Source organism: Catharus ustulatus, chromosome 9 (assembly GCF_009819885.2).
Source record: "Catharus ustulatus isolate bCatUst1 chromosome 9, bCatUst1.pri.v2, whole genome shotgun sequence".
NCBI classification, from domain to species: domain Eukaryota; kingdom Metazoa; phylum Chordata; class Aves; order Passeriformes; family Turdidae; genus Catharus; species Catharus ustulatus.
The window spans coordinates 25498159-25518656 of record NC_046229.1 but is presented as its reverse complement, the minus strand read 5'-3'; the positions used below and the strand labels follow the sequence as shown (position 1 = coordinate 25518656).

General features: G+C 54.0%; 1 protein-coding gene across 1 annotated transcript; it reads right to left on the bottom strand.

The window, feature by feature from the left end:
* Window positions 1-2142: 2142 nt before the first annotated feature.
* LAMC2 (laminin subunit gamma 2) lies at window positions 2143-18542 on the bottom strand. Its single transcript, XM_033067951.1, has 23 exons — window positions 18461-18542; window positions 14478-14666; window positions 14152-14281; window positions 13167-13265; window positions 12570-12706; window positions 12013-12135; window positions 11712-11901; window positions 11256-11368; window positions 10749-10967; window positions 9792-9968; window positions 9125-9358; window positions 8775-8911; window positions 8344-8497; window positions 8025-8230; window positions 7679-7758; window positions 7110-7235; window positions 6253-6397; window positions 5897-6046; window positions 5317-5431; window positions 5032-5231; window positions 4351-4509; window positions 4164-4263; window positions 2143-3959 (listed from the first exon to the last, which is right to left on the bottom strand). The coding sequence occupies exons 1-23, from the start codon at window positions 18540-18542 to the stop codon at window positions 3709-3711; spliced, it is 3516 nt and encodes a 1171-aa protein (XP_032923842.1). The 3' UTR covers window positions 2143-3708.
* Between the last annotated feature and the right edge of the window lie 1956 nt (window positions 18543-20498).

Sequence of the window (20498 nt, the reverse complement as noted above, 5' to 3'; positions counted from 1 at the left end):
GGCAGTTGTAACACAACCAGCTCAGTGCCCCACAGCAGGGGAACCTCCTCAGGCCAGCCATGAGACAACCCAGCTAACAAAATCTTCCTCTTGCCCCTGAAAAGGCATGGAGAGGCCATTTCTAGGGGGGAGCAGAGACTTGGTAAGCACTGCTGCCTAAGCATTATGGGGAGAATGTCATGTCTCACCTTCCCTTAGCTGCAAGAACTGAAGCCACTCCTTAGGCAGGTGAAGTTGGTGATGTTCTACTCTTAGCCAGTGTCAGAGGGGGCATCCCACGGCACCTAAAAAGGGATCTGCCATTTATAGGGCCAAGAAATTGGGTAGAAAGAAGTAGGTGGTGAGTCAAAGCCTCTGATGAGAATTTTCCCCAAACCTGGCCATGTCCATCCCCATCCTCTACCCTCCAGCTCTCCATTTCTGCTCCATCCATCTTCTCCCACCGCTCCTACTCTCTTCCTCTCCTTGAAGAGTTCATTAAATGCATGATAAACAACCCCCCCTCCCAAACCAGCCATGGCTACTTCACACATTCCTTGGGACAAGCCAGGCTCCTGCTCCTGCCTGTGATATGCCCCCTGATGCCGGGGATGGACCCTAGTGGAGATGCTCACAGTAAAAGCAGGACAGGTAAAGTGGAGCAGTTAATGAAGTGTTGTGGAGAGGAGGGTTGCTGGAGCAGCAAGTCCTGCTGATCATCCTTAGGGCACAAGGACCCTGAACAGCTCCTGGGAAAGGTCACAGCCATGAGGAGGTTTAGCCTCAGCTTCTTCTCTCCCTTTCCTCACTGTAACCTTTTATCACTTTGGGTAGAGTCCTGCCTGTGGCTGAGAGTCCTCCAGGGTCTTTCAAGGAAAGATGTGAAATTTCTTTTATTTTGTCCCTTAAAAGTCCGTAAAGAGTCACAAGTAGCTCTCAGGCAAGTTCCAAAGGTGGGAGTTTGTGCTAAATTTGGTGACTGCTGGATGCTGCATTCCTGGAACAGCAAGCAGCTTTGGACAATAAGGAAACCCATAGAAAGGGTCCTTGCAGCAGACAGAATTTTAGGAGCAATAGGTGACAACTTCTCAGGACGGCACAGCCCTTCCCAGAAAGACAGAAGTGATGTGACTCACCCAAAAGCCAGAAGAGGTCTTTCCTTGCCAGAGATTTCCCTCTGCATGGAAAAAAATTTTAACTGTTCTAAATTTGACAACTGAGTGCCAGCTCTGGTATCTCCAGGTGGTTGAGGACATATCCCATAGGATGAGGAGATATGGAGATGCCAAAGCAGAGAAGGTCGTGAGTGTGTGGGGACTCTGCTGCAGGGAGGCCTTCAGGCAGTCTGAGCTGGTCACCAGCACCACCCCACCTGAGCTCCCTTAATGGTGACAGCTCTTCCTGAGACACCCAGTCTGTGTCAGCCACTCACTGGATTCCTCTGCACCTGCTGTTCTCACATGTTCTGTTTGTCAGCCTCCCTTCCCTCCCTATCCCAACACACAAGCTATCCCAGACAGCAGCCTCCCTCCCTCCTTGCCACATATCCCCTGTGCTTCTTAGCTCCAAGCCAGAGAAACAGCAGTGGTGGGAACCACCCTCCAAAACACACAGAGGGACTGAACCTCCTGGGGAGAAACACCTCTGGAGTGGGAGCAAAGACAGTGGGTTTTCCCCAAGAAAAGACAGAGAAAATTAAACAATAGAGATGGAGAAAGAAAGAAAGAAAGAGTCATGTCCAAGAGCCATCTCTGATCCTCCCTCCCTCCCTCTGGTACATGGAAGGGAGTGGGAATGCCATGGCCTCCTGCTCCACGTGGTTGGGATGGTGGAGCTTAGCTGTAGTGGGAATGAAGAGTTTGTTCTGTCCTACTTTTGCTCTTACCTTCGTGTATCCACTCAGTAAAACTCACAGGATGGGGGAGGGATGGGGGTTTGTAATGGGGCCTTCAGCTCTGGGACTGGTTTGGAAAAATGTCTTTGGGTGGGCATGGGAAGAAAATAATCATCTGTGATGATCCACGTGACTGCTGGGGAGCTGAGGATGGGGTTTCCAGGGTGGAAAGGGGAGGTGTGGGAAGAAGCTTGTGGGTTTTGGTCTTTGAACCGCCACTTTTTAACAGTCAATTTGCTGAAAGTGAAATGAACTTCAAACGTCTTTTCGGGAAAGAAAATAAAGGGGGGAGGGAATGGGGTTGAAGTTGCCATGCCACCAATTTCACCTTTGTCAAAAGTTTTGGAGCCTTTTTTTTCCTTTTTTTTTTTTCTGTTGCTATATGAAAAAACAGTCATTGACAAAAAATACTTTATCAGCAAAATGTTTAAATTATGTAATAAACAAAACAAAACAGATGTTACTGTTGTGATTTTAAAACAACCCCAAGACCGAGTCAGAACAAGAGAGGAAATGCCTGGGATATCATTGCTGCGATAAACCATGGCCAAATCCCCCCAAATGAGGAAGCCTGAGAAAATAAAGTGCTAGGCAAGATCTAGCCAAGAGTATTCATAATTTATTGACCTCCTACCTTTCAAAAAATCCAACTCATGGAAAAGCAGGTCCTTAATAGCTGTCCCTACGCTGTACAACAGACTAAAATGCATCTCACTTAAATAAAAAATGTAAAGCAGACATAATACTCAGTATATCATGAAGCAAAAGCACAGATGCTGCTTTATCAGATTCCACTTTATCAGAGAGACCCGAGAGACAGGAGGGGTGGGTGAGTCCCCAGTGTCCTTCTCCATCTGGGATCTCCTCTTTCATCACCGTGCACGGCAGGGGTTTCAGCAGAGCTTCAGCTTCCAGCATCTTGTGGCACTTATTTCCCCTGAAACTTTCTTCCCCTGCATGGCATCTGAAGGAAGGTGTGAGCAGTGTCAGAATGCAGCTGGACCCACGTGAAAGCTGCAGTGAAGGGAGCACTGTGGTCTTTGGCTCATCCAAGCCAAAGCAGGAACAGCAGGAAACGCCTGTGGAGAGCTACCTTAGTGGTGATGGTGACCTCTGAGAAACATACAGCACCACGAGGGAAGGCAGGCAGCACCAAACCAGAGGTGGAGACACATTCAAGACATCCACAGTATTTTTAAACTAATGAGATGAGGTTACAGGGACTGCTGTAGAATGGGACGGGGTTCTCAGGTACAAGAGCCACAGCATGCCAGCAAGGGGAGGACTGCCAGCCTGGGAGGAGACACCACGGGAAGCATCACCAGTTCCACAGCTCAGCACTCATCTCGCCTAGCAGCCTCTCATGCTGCTTGCTCCTGAGCTGCCAAAGGTGAGGAAAATCACATGGAGAACAGGAGGAGGAACTGGTGGTGGCACTGTCAAAAGTATGGACAGACCCTAGTCCTTCTGCATGTGCCAGAGCAGGACAGGGTATCCACAGGTGATGGAGAACCTCTCAGTTAGGAGCTCCATGGTCCAAACTGTGCAAACTCACCTAACCCTGCACCTCAGAGATATATTGTAGGAATGGGCTGTTCTTCAGACAATAGCACCTTCACAAACCAGGAGTCTCCTTCCTCCCACGAGCAAGGGACGGAGCGCTTTGAAAAATTACAAACTTCCCAGGGCCAGTGGGAGATTGTGAACTTCATCTGCCACACTGATCTTGAGGGTATGGATCAGTTTAACACAACCAAACACAGCCAGTTCTGCCAGATTTTGGGGGGCCTTCCTGCCTTCAGCCTGGCAGGTGCTGCAGCCTTTCCAGAGCTGGCTCATGGCAATTCAATGGCTTTTGTGTTGTAGCAGCCTGGAGGAAAACTCCTCTGGATATCCTCCAGGTTCTTAATATCAGCCAGGATGTCATCAATGCTGCTCTCCAGTACGCGCACCCGGGCCTTCTGCAGCGCAGCTGTCTGCTCCAGCTCCGACATCTCCGCCTTCAGCTGCCTGCTTCTGCTTTTGGCTTTGCTGAAGTTCTCCTCAAGCTGCCTCAGAGCATCCTCATCCACGGCACCAGGCTGGTCTTTTGCACAGAAGGAAAACAAGGAATAGGAAAGCACTCATGGAGGCTGAGTAGATCTTTCTAGATACTTAATCTCCGCCCTGCTGCCCAGCCTGTTCACAGGCATCACGTAATTTAACTTTCTACTCAACGCCCAGAAGCCCTGCCTAGACCCAGTGGGGACTTGTCTCAATCCACATCCCACAAGGGCATGGCAAAACCTACTCATGAGACGCAGCAGCTCTTCCAGGGCACTCAGTGTCTTCTGCACAGCTGCCCCTGCCCGGCCAGCCTTGTCATGGACCCTCTGAGCTTCCTGAGCTGTCTGAAGGAGAAAAGGCAGCAGCTCTAAGGTGAAATCAAGCCCAAACTCAACAGGGAAGGAGACAAGGCAAGGGAGATGGGGGCCCACCTTCTCTATCGCAGCAGCATCCGCCTCCACCTCCAAGAGTTTGCTCTGAAATGAGTCCTCCACTTCCTTGGCCTCCTGTTGCAGGCTGGCCACTGCCTTCTCCAGGGCAAGGACGCCGTCAGCCGTCTTGTTGGCTTCCCCCTTGAGCCGGGCAATGTCCTAGGTGTGTACAGGAAAAGGCAGTCTCAGAAGAGCAGAGCACAGCCAAAATCATCCTGGGTACACCGGAATAGGGAACTGGGAGGACCTGGTTCCTTCTACAAGGGACCCAAAAGTATCACAAGCTGTGCTCATGTTCTCCCACCAATTGCTCCAGAGAGTTGTTTCTATGTCCATGGCTCAATCCCTCCCTCACACATCAGCAAATCCACAACACACATGTGGGAGGTGAACCCACAAACACCAGTTTTGGCACCTCACAGGCCTGCCAGTGACTCTGGCTGCAGGAGTGAAAAAATCCCCTTGGTCATTGAAAGGGAGCTACAGAGACTCTCATGGAAGAAATGTGCCTGCAGAGATCATCTACAGCCAAACTGGTATCTGCAGGACCCACTGTAGAGAAACTTCAGCTCAAAAATCAACCCCTCGGGTGCACCATGATGTTGCTAACCATGTCCGTGATTTTCCCCCTCCAAATCTTTTCCCGACAGTGACAGCAACAGCACCAGAGTTTGTCCTCACCTCTTGGATCCCTGTGGTGAGTTCCTTCACCACCTCCACCACGCTGCTGCCTGCCTTTGATTCAGAAGCAGCACTGTCCACGATCCCTTTGGCTTGGTCTGTCTTCTCCCTGGCAGTGGTGACCATGCTGCTGATAATGGGCAGCCTCCTCATGGCATCTTTGGCTTCCCTCCTCTTGTCCTCTGCTTGCAGGTTGAACTCTGGAAGAAACACATGTGAAAATGAAGCCATACTACTTTTGAGACCCCATATGGAAAGGAAAACGAAGGGTTTCTAGGACGCTACCCTTGAGGCTCTTGAGGATCTGTTCCACCTCGTAGAAGGTGGCATTGCCAGCGCTCACGGCTTGCAGGGCTGTGCTCCTGGCAAGGGTGGCTCGGGACAGCAGCTGAGTCAGCTTCTGCAATGTATCAAGGGACACAAAGGGTAGGTGAAGGACACGGTATGGGAGCATCACACGGTGCCAGAGCAGCCTGGGAGGAGCTGGGCTGGAAGAGACCCATCAGTCTGTTCCCAAATGCTTGCTCTTGCCCCTTAATCAAGACTACCACAAGCTGATCTGCCAAGAAGCTTGTGCCAATGCTCCTCAACCAGCTCCAGCTATATCCTGAGTCATCTCAGCTCTAATCTTTGCAGGAGCAGGTCTTCAACCTGCCTTGCATGGAGGAGATGGGCAGGTGAGACCCTGCACCAGCAGCTCCCTGCACACACTGAGGTCTGAAGACCAGCCCCAAGGAAGGGTGCAATCCTGCACCAGGCAGGCAGAGCTGCCTTTGGCAGCTGGGCAAGGACAGTGGCAGGGCCACAGGCATGCCCCAAGGCTGCAGCTCCTGCTGGGGTGACCCCTCTCCAGCCGAGCTCTTACCGCTCTCTCGCCCTCCTGTCCTTGTAGCAGCTGCTTGGCCTCCTCCTCCCAGCGCCCCACACGGCTCTGCAGACCCCGGTACTGGGCCAGGGACGTGTTCACCTGGCCCTGCAGGGCACTCGTGTCCTGCTTCAGCCTCGAGGCTTCCTCCTGAAACACAGACACTGTGGAGTCACCAGCATGTCCCCAGGGCACACCAGGAACCAGGGAAAAGGGGAAAAGGGGTAGGAAGATGCCTATCTAGTGGTTCTCCAACAGGGATGGAGCCCTGGGAAGGGCTGAGCTTGTGGTGGGAAAAGCAGGGAGGGCATCAGGAGGAGCAGAAGGGGATTCTCCTGGTGTGACAAAGCCCTCACCTTAAAGGACCCGACATCCATCTCTGTCAGGTGGGACAGGGAGCTGAGGAGCTCCAGGCTGCCCCGATAAGCCATGTCTGCCTTGAAGGCCATTCCATCAGCATCATCCTTCAGGCCTCCAGCCAGTGACTTGAGCTCCTCGTACCTGTACAGATGTGAGCTTGGAGAGCCTGGTACCAGCCAAGCTGCCAGCCTCCCACCCCAGCAATAATACTGCCATCTACATTGACTCATTCACGTTCTCCAAGGCCCCATTCAGATTTATCACACATAAAATGTCAATACAAACATTCCCTGCATCCCAGTCCCTCCAATGAGCAGGGCATCTGCTGGCTCCTTACTCCCACTCCAAACTCAGAGGTTTCACACAGCTGAACCCTCATAGGCTCTATGGTGGCTGTGCTAATCCCTGCTCCACCACTGTATGTTTTCTCCTGCACATCCCTGTTCAACTTCTGACCTTCCTTCAAGGTTGCTGTTCACATCCCAGCAGGGTGGGCAAAGTTGGGCTCTGGAGAGGCCAAGTCTGACCATGGGCTTAAATTCACCCTTGGGCTAAACCCATCCCAGATTTTCAACCATATGTGGAAATCATCCCCAGAAGCCCATCCACACGTGGTGTTAAACCCCTCTGCCCAGCCGCAGGGCAGGACCCCAGGAGCACGGAGGGCTGTGAGGAGGGAAGCAAATGCTCCACAGAGCTGCCAGCCCTTCATCTTCACCCCTCAGACACGCCAGCAAATTCCCTGCCTCCAACTGCACATTTCTGCAGCTCACATGGGGAGGCAAGGATGGATTCTTGGCCATGCCCTCTCCCTCCCAGCTCCACACACGACACTCAAGGCAGCTGCACTCACCTCGCGGGCAGGGAGCCCAAGGCAGCCTCTCCGCCCGCGGCCGCGCGCAGCAGCTCCAGTGCCTGCCGGGCATCGTCCCGCGCCCCCTTTGCAGCTTGGTCAATGGCATTGGCTGCTTGTGTGTGGCTGCAGAGCACAGGGGGCTTGTCAAAAAGGGTTCCCACCCAGGTTTTCTCCACCAGCTTCCTTTAGTGTTGCATTCACTGATGCTGGATTGCACCCCCTTGGGAAACACAGCATGTCTGCAAAGGGAACCTGCATTTTGCTTGTTCCTCCTGTATCTTCCAAGGATAGAGCCCCACTGGGGAGGGCAGGAGCCCTCTGTTCCAACTGGACATCCAAGGGCAAAACTCTGATCCCGAAGATGCTTCTAAATCACATCAAATTACATCCTCAAAGACAGCTGAGGTCAACTCTATAGGGCAGCAAAGACAACCCAGCAGCTGCATCTTCTCCTGCTCCAGGGCTGGCAGATACCAACCAGAACCCTCCAGAAACAACCTTCTGGGCACCTAGCAGGGTCTCAGTCCTCCTCCCCTCGCTCTTGACTAACAGTGGGAGCAACTCACCTGTTGGCCAGTCTCAGAGCCTCCTGGGCCAGCAGCAAGAACTGATTCGAGCCCCCGGGAAAGCCTGAAACAGGAATGCTCTGGGGAGGGAGGAAGAAAGACAGGTGTAAGTTCTCTTCCCTGCTCTCCATCCAATTTGGCACTGAAAGAGGCAACTACAGCACGTTAAACCTCCATTGCCCCTGAAGACCCCGACTCCAAAAAAAGTCTTGACTCCAAAGAAAGGACCACCAGAACACCTACATTCACAAAACAACACCTCTAATCTTTAAAGCCTTTCTTTCTCTGTTGATTTTTCCCCCAGCCCTGAGCTGAGCCAGGAGTGTGTCACACGGGGTGCTCTTACCACCCGCAGGAGAGCGGCACCGCTGCGATCCAGGTCCAGCCTGGCTCTCTCCAGCAGCTGTCGGGTCTCCTGCACCTGCCTCTCGTACTGGCTCCCCAGAGACCTCAGTCTCTCCACCGTTGCCTTGATCTCGTCCAAGCGACTCTGGGAGCTGGACCCTTGCCCCTTCATCCTGGCCACACGGGCTTCCAGAGACCTGTTGGAAGCTGGTGAGGAGAGAGAAAGGCTGAAGAGAAACTTGCTGCGAAAGGCCCAGACAGCAAAACCCTCCCTGGTACAGCCCAGGTGGCCCCATCCAAGGGTGGTGGGCAGGTGGTACCTTGAAGGCTCAGGGCTTCCCTGAGGATGGTCTGCAGTGTCTCCTCAGCCGCCAGCATCCTCCCCTCCAGCTCCTGACTCTGGGTCCCACCGCCAGCTCGCACCTCTGACAGGAGCAGCTCCAGCTCTGCCAGCTGCTGCAGGTACCGCTCCATCTGCAACCACAGGCCAGGCCATCAGCCAGCAGGACACCAGACCCACGGGGGAAAGACCAGGCTGGGAACCAGGGTCACAGACAGAGACCAAAATGAAGGCTCATTTTAGGAGGGGGCACAAAGGATCAGTTGAATCGGGTACAAAGCCAAGGTTTGAATTCACATTTCACTTGCACCAGGAGTAGATGCTTGAGGAGGACAGGAGGAGACACTGAGGGTGAGCTAATCATTGCACTCCTGGTTGCTAAGTTGCCCTGGGGCTGTCACAGATGCTCACCTGCTCTTTCACCTGGCCATAGCACGCTGGGCACTCACTCTCTTCACAGCGGGGACCCTCAAAGCCAGGTTTGCAGATGCAGCTCCCGTCACTCCTGCACTTCAGGGGCTCAGCACCAACTGAGTCGCAGGTACAGGCTGCAGGTCAGAGTGACACAGGTTCAGGGGGCCTGGCCTCACCTCAAGCCACAGCACATCTGTCCCTGCCTTCCTCCAACATTTAGCCCTGTGCTTTGGTACCTGCTCACCATTCCCACTTTCCAGCATCCTCCTTCCTTCCCATCAAACCACTCCATAGTCAGCCATGGGTTTTCTTACTCCTGCCCAGCTCAGACAGCCCCTGGCTCTCACCTCGGCACTTGTCAGAGGGGTCAGGGGCCAGGGGGTTCCCGAAGAAGCCATCCTTGCAGCGGTCGCAGTAGAAGCCAGCAGTGTTGTAGATGCACTTGAGGCACTCGCCGGTCCGGCGGTCACAGTTGCCCACGGCGTTGGGCTCCACGTTGCCATTGCACCGGCACAGCTGGCAAGGCTGGGAAGCTGCTGGATCTCCAAAGTAGCCATCGGCACAGTACTCACAGCTGGCCCCTTTTGGGAGAGGAGAGATGAGCACAAGTTAATGCCTGGGAGGCAGAGGCTGCTTGTGCCCCACAGAAATGGGGGTGTTCAGCCCCATCAGGGTTGGCACAACAGCTGCTCTGCTGTCATCACCACCACGGCCAACCCACGATGCCCCACACACGCTCTCGAAAGCTGGGTGCCACAACTGACCTAATACAATTCATTTCCTATTTGTTTTCTTCCTTACTTTTTGTTCCCCTCCCTCTCCAATCCATCCTTTCTCCATCCATGTTACATTTAGATGAGAACTTCTCCTAGAGCAGGACAAAGTGTGTTTACCCAGCCCTCGGGGCAGGCAGGAGTGGCAGTGTCCAGGCAAGCTGGGCTGAGAGGACGGTGTGGATCTGCCCAGCTCCAAGCACGGTAGAAGGAGGCACAGCAGAAGCAAGAAGGGCATTACCAGCAGCTCCAGGAGGGCAGTGGCCACAGATGACATCCTGGGCTGGCCCCACGGAGCAGCCCTGGCCGGGCCCACAGGGACAGGTCCTGCAGGTGTTCGGCTGCCGGGGGTCTCGGTAGGAGCCGAAGGGACAGCTGGCACCAGTGCCCACATTCTCATCTCCTGAGTAGCATTCACCTGGAGCAGCAAGGAAAGGGCTTAGGGCAGTTTACTCACATTCCCAGTGGGACATCCTCCACTACTCCAGCCACAGCACCCATGGTCCAGCAACCCCCACGAGATCTCTTCGGATCCCCACCATGCCCACACCATCCACCACATAAAATCATGAAAGGGTTAGCATTGGAAGGGACCTTTAAAGGTCATACAGGCCAACTCCCCTGCAACAGACAAGGTACTTCTTCAACGAAACCAGGTTTCTCAGGCTCTGTCCGATCATTGCCATGCTTAACTTTCAAATAAGAAGTCAGAAATGAAGAAATATTGCTATATGGGCAGCAGGTGATGCTTTTTTCTCTCTCCAACATACATCCAATTTGTTCCAAATGCATCTGACTGCAGTGCTTCTAGGTTCTGGGAGTTTTGTCTTGGATGATCCTCGTATTTCAGACCCAAGTCACAGACCATGATTACAGACAGAATCTCAATCACAGATGAGCAACAGAATCGTTAAGGTTGGAAAAGCCCTCCAAGACCTTCGAGTCCCACCTGTGGCAGATCCCCACCTTGTCAACCAGCCCAGAGCACCGAGTGACACATCCAGTCCTTCCCTGGCCACCTCCATGGATGATGACTCCACCACCTCCCTGGGCAGCTCCCTACAATACCTAATGACCCCTTCCTGAAGAAATTGCTGTGAAGTCAGTGGTCTCGACTCCCCACAGCTCTATTCTCAGGACACACATCCCTGCATTCCCACAGAGCCCACAAGCACAGCGTGGAGGTGACTTCTCTTACCGGTGTCAGGATCACAAATTCCTCCCCCCTGGCAATTGCAGGGCACGCAGGAGCTGAAGGGGCCGTGGCCAGGGCTGTCTCTGCGGTAGCCAGGGGCACAGCTCTCGCAGAACTGGCCCCGGTACGCGGCCGGGCACCGGCAGCGCTCCACCCACGGGGCAGGGACACCGGGGACGGGCAGTGCTGACACCAGGGTGACATTGTCGATGTAGCCTGTGCCTGCAGGGAAGCACAGCCAGTCAGTCACCCGAGGGGACAGCAGCTCCACCTGCACGACCCCACAGCCAGCACCTGCACAGGTCACACATTCTACTGCAGTGCCCCTGGGCACATGGAGAAGCAAATCAGTTGCTATCCTGCTCAATCTCTTCGCTATTTAATTTTGCCCCCTTGGAGCACTTACTATTTTTATCTTTTAATAACTTTTTGCAAAGGTGTATCCATCCAGAGACTTGTTGTCTCCCACAGCTGGGAGAAGCTAACCTTGCCAGCTCTCTCTGCACTTACTGTATTCCCCAAAGGTGGCTCGGATCCAGAGGGCTGTCAGGTTTCCCAGCAGCCTGCGAAATTCAAAGTGATTCAGTCTTGGGCTCCACTTGCTGCTTGGGTGCTCGTCCAGCCTGCCATGGGAGAGGGGAAGTGGAACTGGTTTCAAAAACACTGAGATGCCTCCTCCAAAAAACACAAGAGCCCTCTCTCATCTCCCTCCTGGGAGCTCAAGGCTTTGGGCAACGACTTCCATCTGCCTGCAACTGAGCCAGAGCTGAGAACCCAAACCTCAACATCTTCTGCTGCCCCTCTCACAAAGTAACCTGCCTATCCAGGACAGAAGCACTTGAGATGCATCCAGCCCCATCCAGGCAGCCATTTGCCACCTCCAAGGGAGCACAGCTGAACCCAGGACCTTGAAGCCGCAACCATTCTTGTTCCCCCTGCCCCAAACGCCCCAGCTTCCCGTTTTACCTGAAGGTGTATGTCTGGCTGATGCCGCAGGGCAGGACCTCTCCCTGGGGCAAGAAGGGGGCAGTGACTCTCAGGCCGTGTCCTTCCAGGACCACATCATGCAGAGAAGGCTGGCGTCCCCCTCGGTCCAGGCGGTACCCAAAGGAGAGCACCTGACCATAGCTCAGCTGCTGGTTCCCAAGGAATTTTGCTGCAGAGGGAAAAATCAAAGGCTTAAAACCTTTCCTTCCTCCTAAAGGCTCAGTTAATGGGATCAGACCAAGCAAAGGGTCACTCTGCCCACCACTGATCCCACACCTACCAGGGGCTACGAAGTATATTGGCTCTGATGTCCTTGCTGCTATGAAGGCATCCTGGTGGCGTGGGGACCACTGGAGCTGGGCTGGGGAGCCGCTTTCATGGACACCTCGCCAGCCCTCAGTACCTGGAGCACACACAAGGAGCAGTCAGCATGGACAGGAAGGTGTTCCTGGCATTCCAGCAACTTTCTATGTCTTGTCAAAACTCTCCAGCTTCCTACCCCGACCTCTGTGGGGGAAGCACAGTTATCCCTGTGCCCACACAACTGTAAATCAGCATGGCTGGGCACAGAGGCCTCCTTCCAAGCGGCAGGAAAGACATAGTGAAGAAATGCTATGCTCCCCTCAAGCCTTGGACCCTACTCCTGCCTAAGACCAATCCATCCCATCAAAGCAAGGTTGCTGCAGCCACAGGCAGGTTGGATGAGCACCCCAGGAGTCAGCACAGCCCAAGGCTGACTTCCAGCAGGGCTGTGAACCTCGTGGTTCCTCCAGCCCATTGAAGAGAAGGGGTGGCAAACACGCCCAGAGCCGTGGGGATGTGCTCTTTGGGCTTCACCTCGCTGGAAGGTAGAGGTGATGTTGTGGACACTGTAGTTGTCCGCGCTGGTACACGTGTCCGAGTGCCCGTAGCAGAAGCAGGGGGAGCATCCTGCAGGGTTTCTGGCATCCAGGTTATAGAAGTGTCTCTTGCACCTGGGAAAATGCAAGAAGGTGACAATGTTCAAGTTGTTTTCTCCTTTCTCTGGCCCACAGACCCATCCCTCTGATGCAATACAGCCATCAGCAGGGTTCAAGGTCATCACCGGGCTGGGATGGCGAGATGGGCGTGTGCAACGGCTTCAACCTGACAGAGGGCAGGGCTAGACTGGATACTGGGGAGAAACTGTCCTGTGAGGGTGGTGAGGGACTGGCACAGGGTGCCCAGAGAAGCTGTAGCTACCCCATCCCTGGAAGTGTCCAAGGCCAGGCTGGATGGGGCTTGGAGCAACCCGGGGTAGTGGGAAGTGTCCCTGCCCATGGCAGGGGCTGGAATGAGATGAGCTCTAACATCCTTTCCAACCCAAACCATTCTAAGACTTGGTGAACTGCAGGGAACAACTGCAGAGAGAAGGAGGTTGTGCCAGGCAGTGTCCAGCAATCCTGCCACACTCACCTCTGGCACCGCTCCCCAGTGGTGCTCTCCTTGCAGACGCAGTGGCCAGAGTGACAGTCCCCCACGCTGCCCGCTGGATCACACTCGCACTGCAGGCTCCTGCAAAGGTGCAACGGGAACTTCTACCTGGATTTCCAGCTTGGCCTGGCACCTCAGTGCTTCCTGCTGCTACACAAGACAGCAGAGAACCCTCCCAGCTCCCATTCCCATGCAGAAGTGGGGAGATAAGCTGCACAGCCACCTCTTTCTGGAATCTGCAGCACTGTGGGTGCCAGGCTGAGCCAGTGCCCATTGCTACTGCTCCAGGGCATCCCAGAGCATCAGACCCGCCTACAAGCAAAAAGTGAAGCTCCACTGAGCTTAATAAACCCTGGCTGAGTTTAATAGACTTTGGCTGAGCTCCACCAAGCAGCAGCACCCCGGGGAGGCTCGGGCAGGAGGTCAGACGCAGCAGCAGGACTGCAGGCTGCTGTCTCTTGCTAACACCCTTTGCCTGCCAGCAGCCCCAAAGGAGCAATGGTGGGGGGAGGTGAGGAAGAAGAGGACACAGCTGAGGAAGTCAGATCAGAAACATGTCTAAAGGTGTTTAAACATGAAAAGCAAGAGATTGATTTTTGCATGCACATCTCCGTGTGAGTGGCACTAACATGAGGCAGCCCCACAATGGGCAGGTTTTGTTTTACATGGCTGCCACTTGTTGAGCGTTATCTGGACAAAGAAACCATCACCTCAGATAGTGGCTAAGTTCAGATTTTGATGGTGTTGCAGGACACCAAGCCCTGCAGGATGGCATGGAGGTCCAGCCTCACTCAAGCCCACTCTCTCCTAGCATGGTTGGCTTAAGGTTGTCCATGAGCTGCTATGAAACCAACCCTGCCTTTGCAGGAGGTGTTTTCAGCCAGACAGGCCCCAGAAGAGCTCTGGAGCTAGCTCTGGAGCTGGCCCTCCTGCTGGCATCATGCCACCAGTGGTGGCCAGCACTCACTGCTCACTCCTGCAGCACCCTGCCTCGGACAGGGACTCGAAGCCCAGACGGCAGCGGTCACACTTGTCCCCCATCACTCCGGGTTTGCAGCTGCAGCGTCCATCACTGTCACACTGTGGGCTGAGGGAACCTGCAGAGAGACAGCAGGGAGAGGGTGGCATGGGCACCTTCCAACCCAAACCACTCTGTGAGTCTGTGATTATTTCAGAGGGCAGGTGGGTCTTGAAACCTGTGGTCTGGTTATGTAGGGGCTGTGAGCCTGACCTGCCCAGGTGCTCAGCAGGTGCCTTAAGCCCCCTTAGCCCAGGCAGGAGCTGTGCACATACCCCAGGGGTGGCAGAGGCAGGGCAGGCAGCACCTCTCCCCCTGCCGTCGGAAGAAGCCGTCCTTGCAGCGCTCGCAGCGCGCTCCCTCCGTGTTGCCCTGGCAGCCCAGGCAGCGGTACCCGTTCCCCGTCTCCCTCAGGAGCTGCCAGTCAAAGATGCACTGCCTGGACATCCCATTGCAGTCACAGCCTGGGGAGAGGAGAGCAGAGAGAACTCAGATGATGCCTAGAGATGAAGGCACCAGCAGCAATCCTACCCTGAGGGTCAAGGAACAAGGTGCAGGTGGCACAAACCTCCCCTTCCTGCTCCGCCAACAGTGAGCTGCTTCCCCACTCTGTGTTTGTCCCCATGCCTGTGTCCATCAGCCACCCCAGTGCCACTGGTGCCCACACCGTGCTCTGCATCCCCACACTGGGGAGGAATGCCCCATTTCACTGCTCAGGATGGACAAACCCAAGCCAAGCAGCCACAATCCACACAATAGCATTGCCAGGGCTCTTCTCCATTCTTTCACAGGTCTTGCAACACAACCAGGACATTGAATAAGCAGACATAGTTTAGAAAAATACCCCAGTCTTGTCCTAAGAAAAGCATGGGTAACCTTACTGGAGATTTTGGGGAAAAGGGAAAGTTTCCTGAGGTTATCCTTTGTTTCACCCAGCCAGGAGTGAATTGAGTAGGAGAAGTTCAACCAACTTCCACCAGGTCCCCCCACCCAGGTCTGCAGTGCAGGGTGATGAGGAGTGGTCTGTGATCCAAGGAGTTTGGGGGAAGTGTGCCAGCCAAGAGGGAGATTAGCAAAAAAGGTTTGGGCAGGATTGGACAGGTCACCTCACCCCACCCTCTATCATAGTGAGGAAAAGCTGCAGCTGCATGAGGGATGGCAAGAAGAACAGGCATGAGATTCCGCATTCCTCCATAGCCAAGGTACATGATCCCTCTGGACATCAGACTCAGGCATCTCCCCAGATGTGCCTGCTCCAGCTCTCCACTGCCGTGTCCAGCTGCTCTCTTGGAGTCACCTCTCATCTACTCGCAGTCCTTCAGTGGCCAGTGGCCAGCATTTACTGAGGACCTTTACTGCAGACATGCTCCTCAGGATGGCTGAGGATCGCTGAGAGAATGGTTGTTAAAGACAGGCAGGAGAAAGAAACATCCCAAGGGAAAAAGCCAGTTACTCATGGCACAGAGCCTGCCGAGAAACTGCTCCAAACCACCCTGACGCTGCCATGGGAGCTTCGACCTCTCTGTAAGGAGCTCTGCTCACTGCTGGCTGCTTGGGACAGGAAAGGCCATCCCCAGCCACCCAGACACTGCCCAGGTCATCTCTGAGAGCACAGGGGTGGAGGGAGCCCAAAAACGGGCAGAAACCTGCAGCATGGAGCAGACAGTGCCTTGCACTCACACACACTGAGCCTCCTCCTTCCCAGCTCTCTTCTGGCACGCTCAGCCCCAGGGTACAACGTCCCTGTCCTCTGCATCTGCGATTCCTGGGGCCAGGCAAAGCCTCCAGTGCTCACACCTGGGTGCCGCCCTCCCACACGCCCATCGGCACCGCATTCCACAGGGAGGCACTCAGTGGAGCCTCTGCCAAGAGCAGGGATGACCTCATGCACCAGCAAACACGGAGAGAGATTTTTCCAACTTCGGCAAGCACAGCTCTTCCCTCGCAATCTGGCTGCCAGGAGAGCTCAGGAGATCTTCTGCCACCCTAGCCTGACCTGTGGGCACAGAATTCCTGCCCCTAGGGTCTGGGAAAGCAACTCCAGCCTCAAAGAGCATCACCAGTGACCAAAGGGCATGGACAACACAAAGGACCAATGGAGAGCAGCAGTGTGACACTTTTTAAAGTACTTGTGCTCACCTTCAGAGTAGAAAGATCTCACTGGGGTTGATCCCACTCCCCATCCCTCTACACTCCAGCCAGAACTCAAGTTGGAAGGGACCCATAAGGATCTCTGAGTTGAACTCCACCCCACATCTGCGCAATCCAGAGGATTTACGGGATTGCTAAATTACAGGCATGAGCACCATGACCCCAGGGAATGCAAACCTTTGAGTGCTGCTCTACTGCTGCAGCATGTTAGGAACCAGTTCTCCAGCCCTGGAACAAATTCCTGTCTTGCTGATTCAAAGCCATTGAAGATGCTGTGGCAGGTTAGTGCCACCACTGCACGGTGTGTCTGCTCCTGGTCATCTCCCAGAAACCCGGGAGCTCAGGCAGGCTAATCCTCACCAAGAGCAAGGCACTGGAATTGATAATGAGAGGGAGCAGGAAGGAGCTGCTGGAGGATGAGGACCAACCAAGGACAGGATCACTTCTGTATCCAGGTGCCCTGAGGCTCTGCTCTGAGATCATCCATGGAAAAGAGCAGGTTCCATTGAGGAGAAGCTTTGCCAGCTGGGTTTCTTCACTGCTACATCAGGATGCAGGAGATCCATGGCACACATCCAGCAGGATGTCATCCCCCCAGCTCCCACCCAGAGAAGAAAGCATGAAAAATGCTTGATGGCTGTGTTGAGATAAATTCTCACATCAACAGGCAGCTTCAAGCTTCTTAAACTGTCTCCTTAAATTCACAAAACCAGACAATGAGGGTGGCCCTGGGTCTGTGAGGATCAGGCAGCCCTGTACACACGAGCCAACCTGCAAAGATCCCTCCTTCCATCAGGAAAACAGAGCTTTGCATGCAGTGAAGGCTCCATGTCAATACCAGCCATTCCCTGCTCTGTGCTCCTGGGACAGTGACCCCCAGGCTGTCCCATCTGCTGCTCCAGGGCTGGGTGTCCCCACTGCCCAGCTTCAGTTTCTCATTGCAGGAAGGCCTGCCTGGGGCTTCCAGGGCTGCATCAGCAGACTAAGCTACACCACCAAACCCGCTCTGCTGCAGCATGGAAACACAGCTGTTATCGACCATCAGCTTTGCACACAGAAACAGGTTCAAGAGTCCCTGGGAAAGCAGAGCTTCCCACACACTGCCAGGAAGGAGCAGAGGAAGAATCTATATCAGTATTTTAAAACTTGCATGTAATTAAGGCTGATCTAATAATTAATCCAAGCAGCACGTAAAGCAAAGCAGATCTTTTCTTTCTTTTGAAAAAAACCCGAACCAAAACACTTATACAGCACTTATGTCCCATTGCACCGAACTTAAAACTGATAAAATTCAACTTCAAGCCCAGCAAGCTTATTTCAGAACATCAGTACTGGAGACAAAAAAAAAATCTAAATCACTCAGTATTTACAAAATACACGCAGAAACTTGATTTTGGCCAAACATACCCATCTCCAGACCAATGGAACTGAAATTCAGATAACTGAATTACCACTGGGCCAAACATGTTTAAATCTCCCTCCATGACACTCTCCACTATGTGAGATTTGCATGTGCAAGGGGATCTGCTGGATTTTTAAAGCTGTGGACCACAGGAGACTCCTGTCTCCCATAGGATGCAGCAGGGCTGTGGCACTTTGGGAGCCCCACAGACTAGCACAAAATCCAAAAGGTGCCATGTTATTGCATCAAACCGGTTCCTGGATGCTTCCAGCTCTTCCTCAGGCTCAGGGAAGGTTTTGGTTCCAGCAGTGATGGGCAGATCAGCCACTGATCAGCAGATCACACCCGCATCCCACCCTGGGAGCAAACACCGGCAGCAATAAGGTAATTGCACATAAATAAATTACTGAAAGGGGATGCCAGTGACAAAACGAAGACCAGCCGCTCATGGGATACTTAACATCGGAGGAAAACTAAGAAGCACCTACAGATCCAGTATCAATCGAGAAGGCAGGAGGGGAAGAGTGCCCTAGGGGGATGCCGCGCACCCAAGCGAGCTTCCAGTGACGGGGACAGAGCTGCGAGCCGCTAGGGGCAGGGACAGGATGAGGAGAAGGAGCAGGGGCAGGAGCAAGAGAAGGAAAAGGAGCAGGGGCAGGAGCAGGAGGAGGAGAAGGGGCAGGAACATCCCTGCCCGGAGCTCACCTTGTCCGCTGCGAGCGCCCAGCGCTGCGGGCAGCAGGGACGCGGCGAGGCAGGCGAGGCACAGGAACCGGAGCTCGGCCATTCCCGGTGCCCGTCCCGGCGGGGCTCCGCACCGGCTGCTCGCTGCCTTTTTTTGTGCGTGTTTTATCGGCGGCTCCACCTGAGTCACTCCCAACAGGAAGAGCGCGGGTGCCCTGGGCTGACTCACGGCGAGAGCCCAGCCCAGGGAGCGCAGACAGGCGCCTGCCCCATCGAGAGACGGCCCTGGCCAGGCACAGCACCCCAGGGAGCTCCTGTGTGCGCCCTTAAGGGACACAAAGCCCGGCCGCAGCTGCTGGGAGCCCCTGCTGCCCGTCCCGCTCACAGCCCATGGGCCGGGCGGGGCTGCCTGGGAGAGCCGGGCTGTCCGGGCACGCCGGAGGCTGGCAGGGAACGAACTGGGACAGGATGAGCTCACAGGAAGCCTGGGGAGGGTGGAGAGGGGCTGCCTGCTCGCAAGCCAACCTACCTGCTCATTCCAGGTGACTGGCAGGACTGGGGACACGAAGAGACCCAAGGCCAGCTCGAACAAATACCCAGAAAGCACATCAGTTGGGATTTACTAGAAAATCATCAAGTTCAGGAAATCCCCAGACCTAGAAATGAGGGGGAGGTGGAAATCATCACATGTACTTGTCTGCTTTAGCTCCTGAGATGGAAAATGAGCTTAGATGGGTCCTTGGCGTCACCTGCTACATCATTTTGGTGCTAGAAGAAGGATGAGGAGTGGAGACAGAGGGGAAAAACGTTTGACAGAGCCAGGAAGATGCCAGGCTCCACACCCCAGACCCATTAGCACTTTGTTCTCAAGGGTAGCTGACAAACCACACAAGGCATGAAGGCCAGTTCTGCCTCACTCCTTGCCTTTGCTTTGCAGGACATGCCTACTTTACCAGGGAGCAGAGAAATCTGGAGGCAAGGGTTCTCCACATCCTGCACAGGTTGGGACAAGCAGACTCCAGCATATCCACCTGCCCTGTGAAAGCAGCCCAGCAGGGGAGTACAGTGAGGGATGGGCCCTTGGGCTGCATCACAGCAGCTCCCCTGCCTAACGCCATCAGACTCCTCACAATGACTGTGAGTGGTCCAGGAACACCTTTAAATGAAATTAAATCACCTAAACAAGTTCATCCCAGAGAGTTGCCTTTTAGGTCCCATTCTGCATTAGGGATTCAAACTCAATCCAAGGTGTGACACACTGCTCACTTCAGGCCTGACAGACCAGGGTGATTAACACTGAGCTCCCTGTCTGAGCCTCTCTCACTGCCCAACAGCTTCCAGACGCTCCAGACACCTGGAGCTGACTCACAGGGCTTTCCTCTGAAGCTCCTGCTGATCTCATGGGTGCAGCCAGCGCAAACTCACCACATCCCTGCACCTCCCTTTGCCAACTGTACCTGCCTCTGCTGACTGAGACAACTCACTTCTATAAACAGGAAGTTTCCTTTTCATTTCACTTGCTGGATCTTAATATAGCTCACAACAAGGACCACAACTTCCCAAATGCCACAGTGGCGTGGTGGGTTTTGGCATCTGAGGTTGTTTTATCTGGTTTTCGTTACTAGTTTTCTAAGTGAGATAAAATTATTTGTGGTGTTCCCACCAATTCTGCAGTTCTTAGGATCCACTCAGACCTCTAAGGAGACACAATCCCTTCTGCTCTTAAGTACATCACTTGCCCACAACACCTCTGCTGTGTCCTTCCTAGCTGCTGACACCCCTCATCTCCAGCAGCATGGTCCATAACAGCAGTTCCCTCAGACCTCACCCAGACCACATCCTTGCTGACTTCTCACTTGGAAAACCAGCCCTCCACATCAGGAAGCTTTTCCTTATTGGTCTCCTCCAGGCTATCCCTTTTATCTCACCGTTGCCACCCCACCTCTTACTCCACTTGTGCAAACAGCTCGCTCCTCAGTCATCTCTGCTTATTGACTCAGATTACTCTCACCTTGTCACCCGCCACTATGCTTCAAGATGACTTCTGCAAACCACATGC

Coding starts and splice junctions, on each gene's coding strand:
- LAMC2 (XM_033067951.1), bottom strand. CDS start 18,542: ATGGCCGAGCTCCGGTTCCTGTGCCTCGCCTGCCTCGCCGCGTCCCTG. Junction 9,969..10,748: donor AATTTGTGATCCTGACACCG/GTAAGAGAAGTC, acceptor TTGCTGCTCCAG/GTGAATGCTACTCAGGAGAT. Junction 9,359..9,791: donor CTGCCCTCCTGGAGCTGCTG/GTAATGCCCTTC, acceptor CTCTCCCAAAAG/GGGCCAGCTGTGAGTACTGT.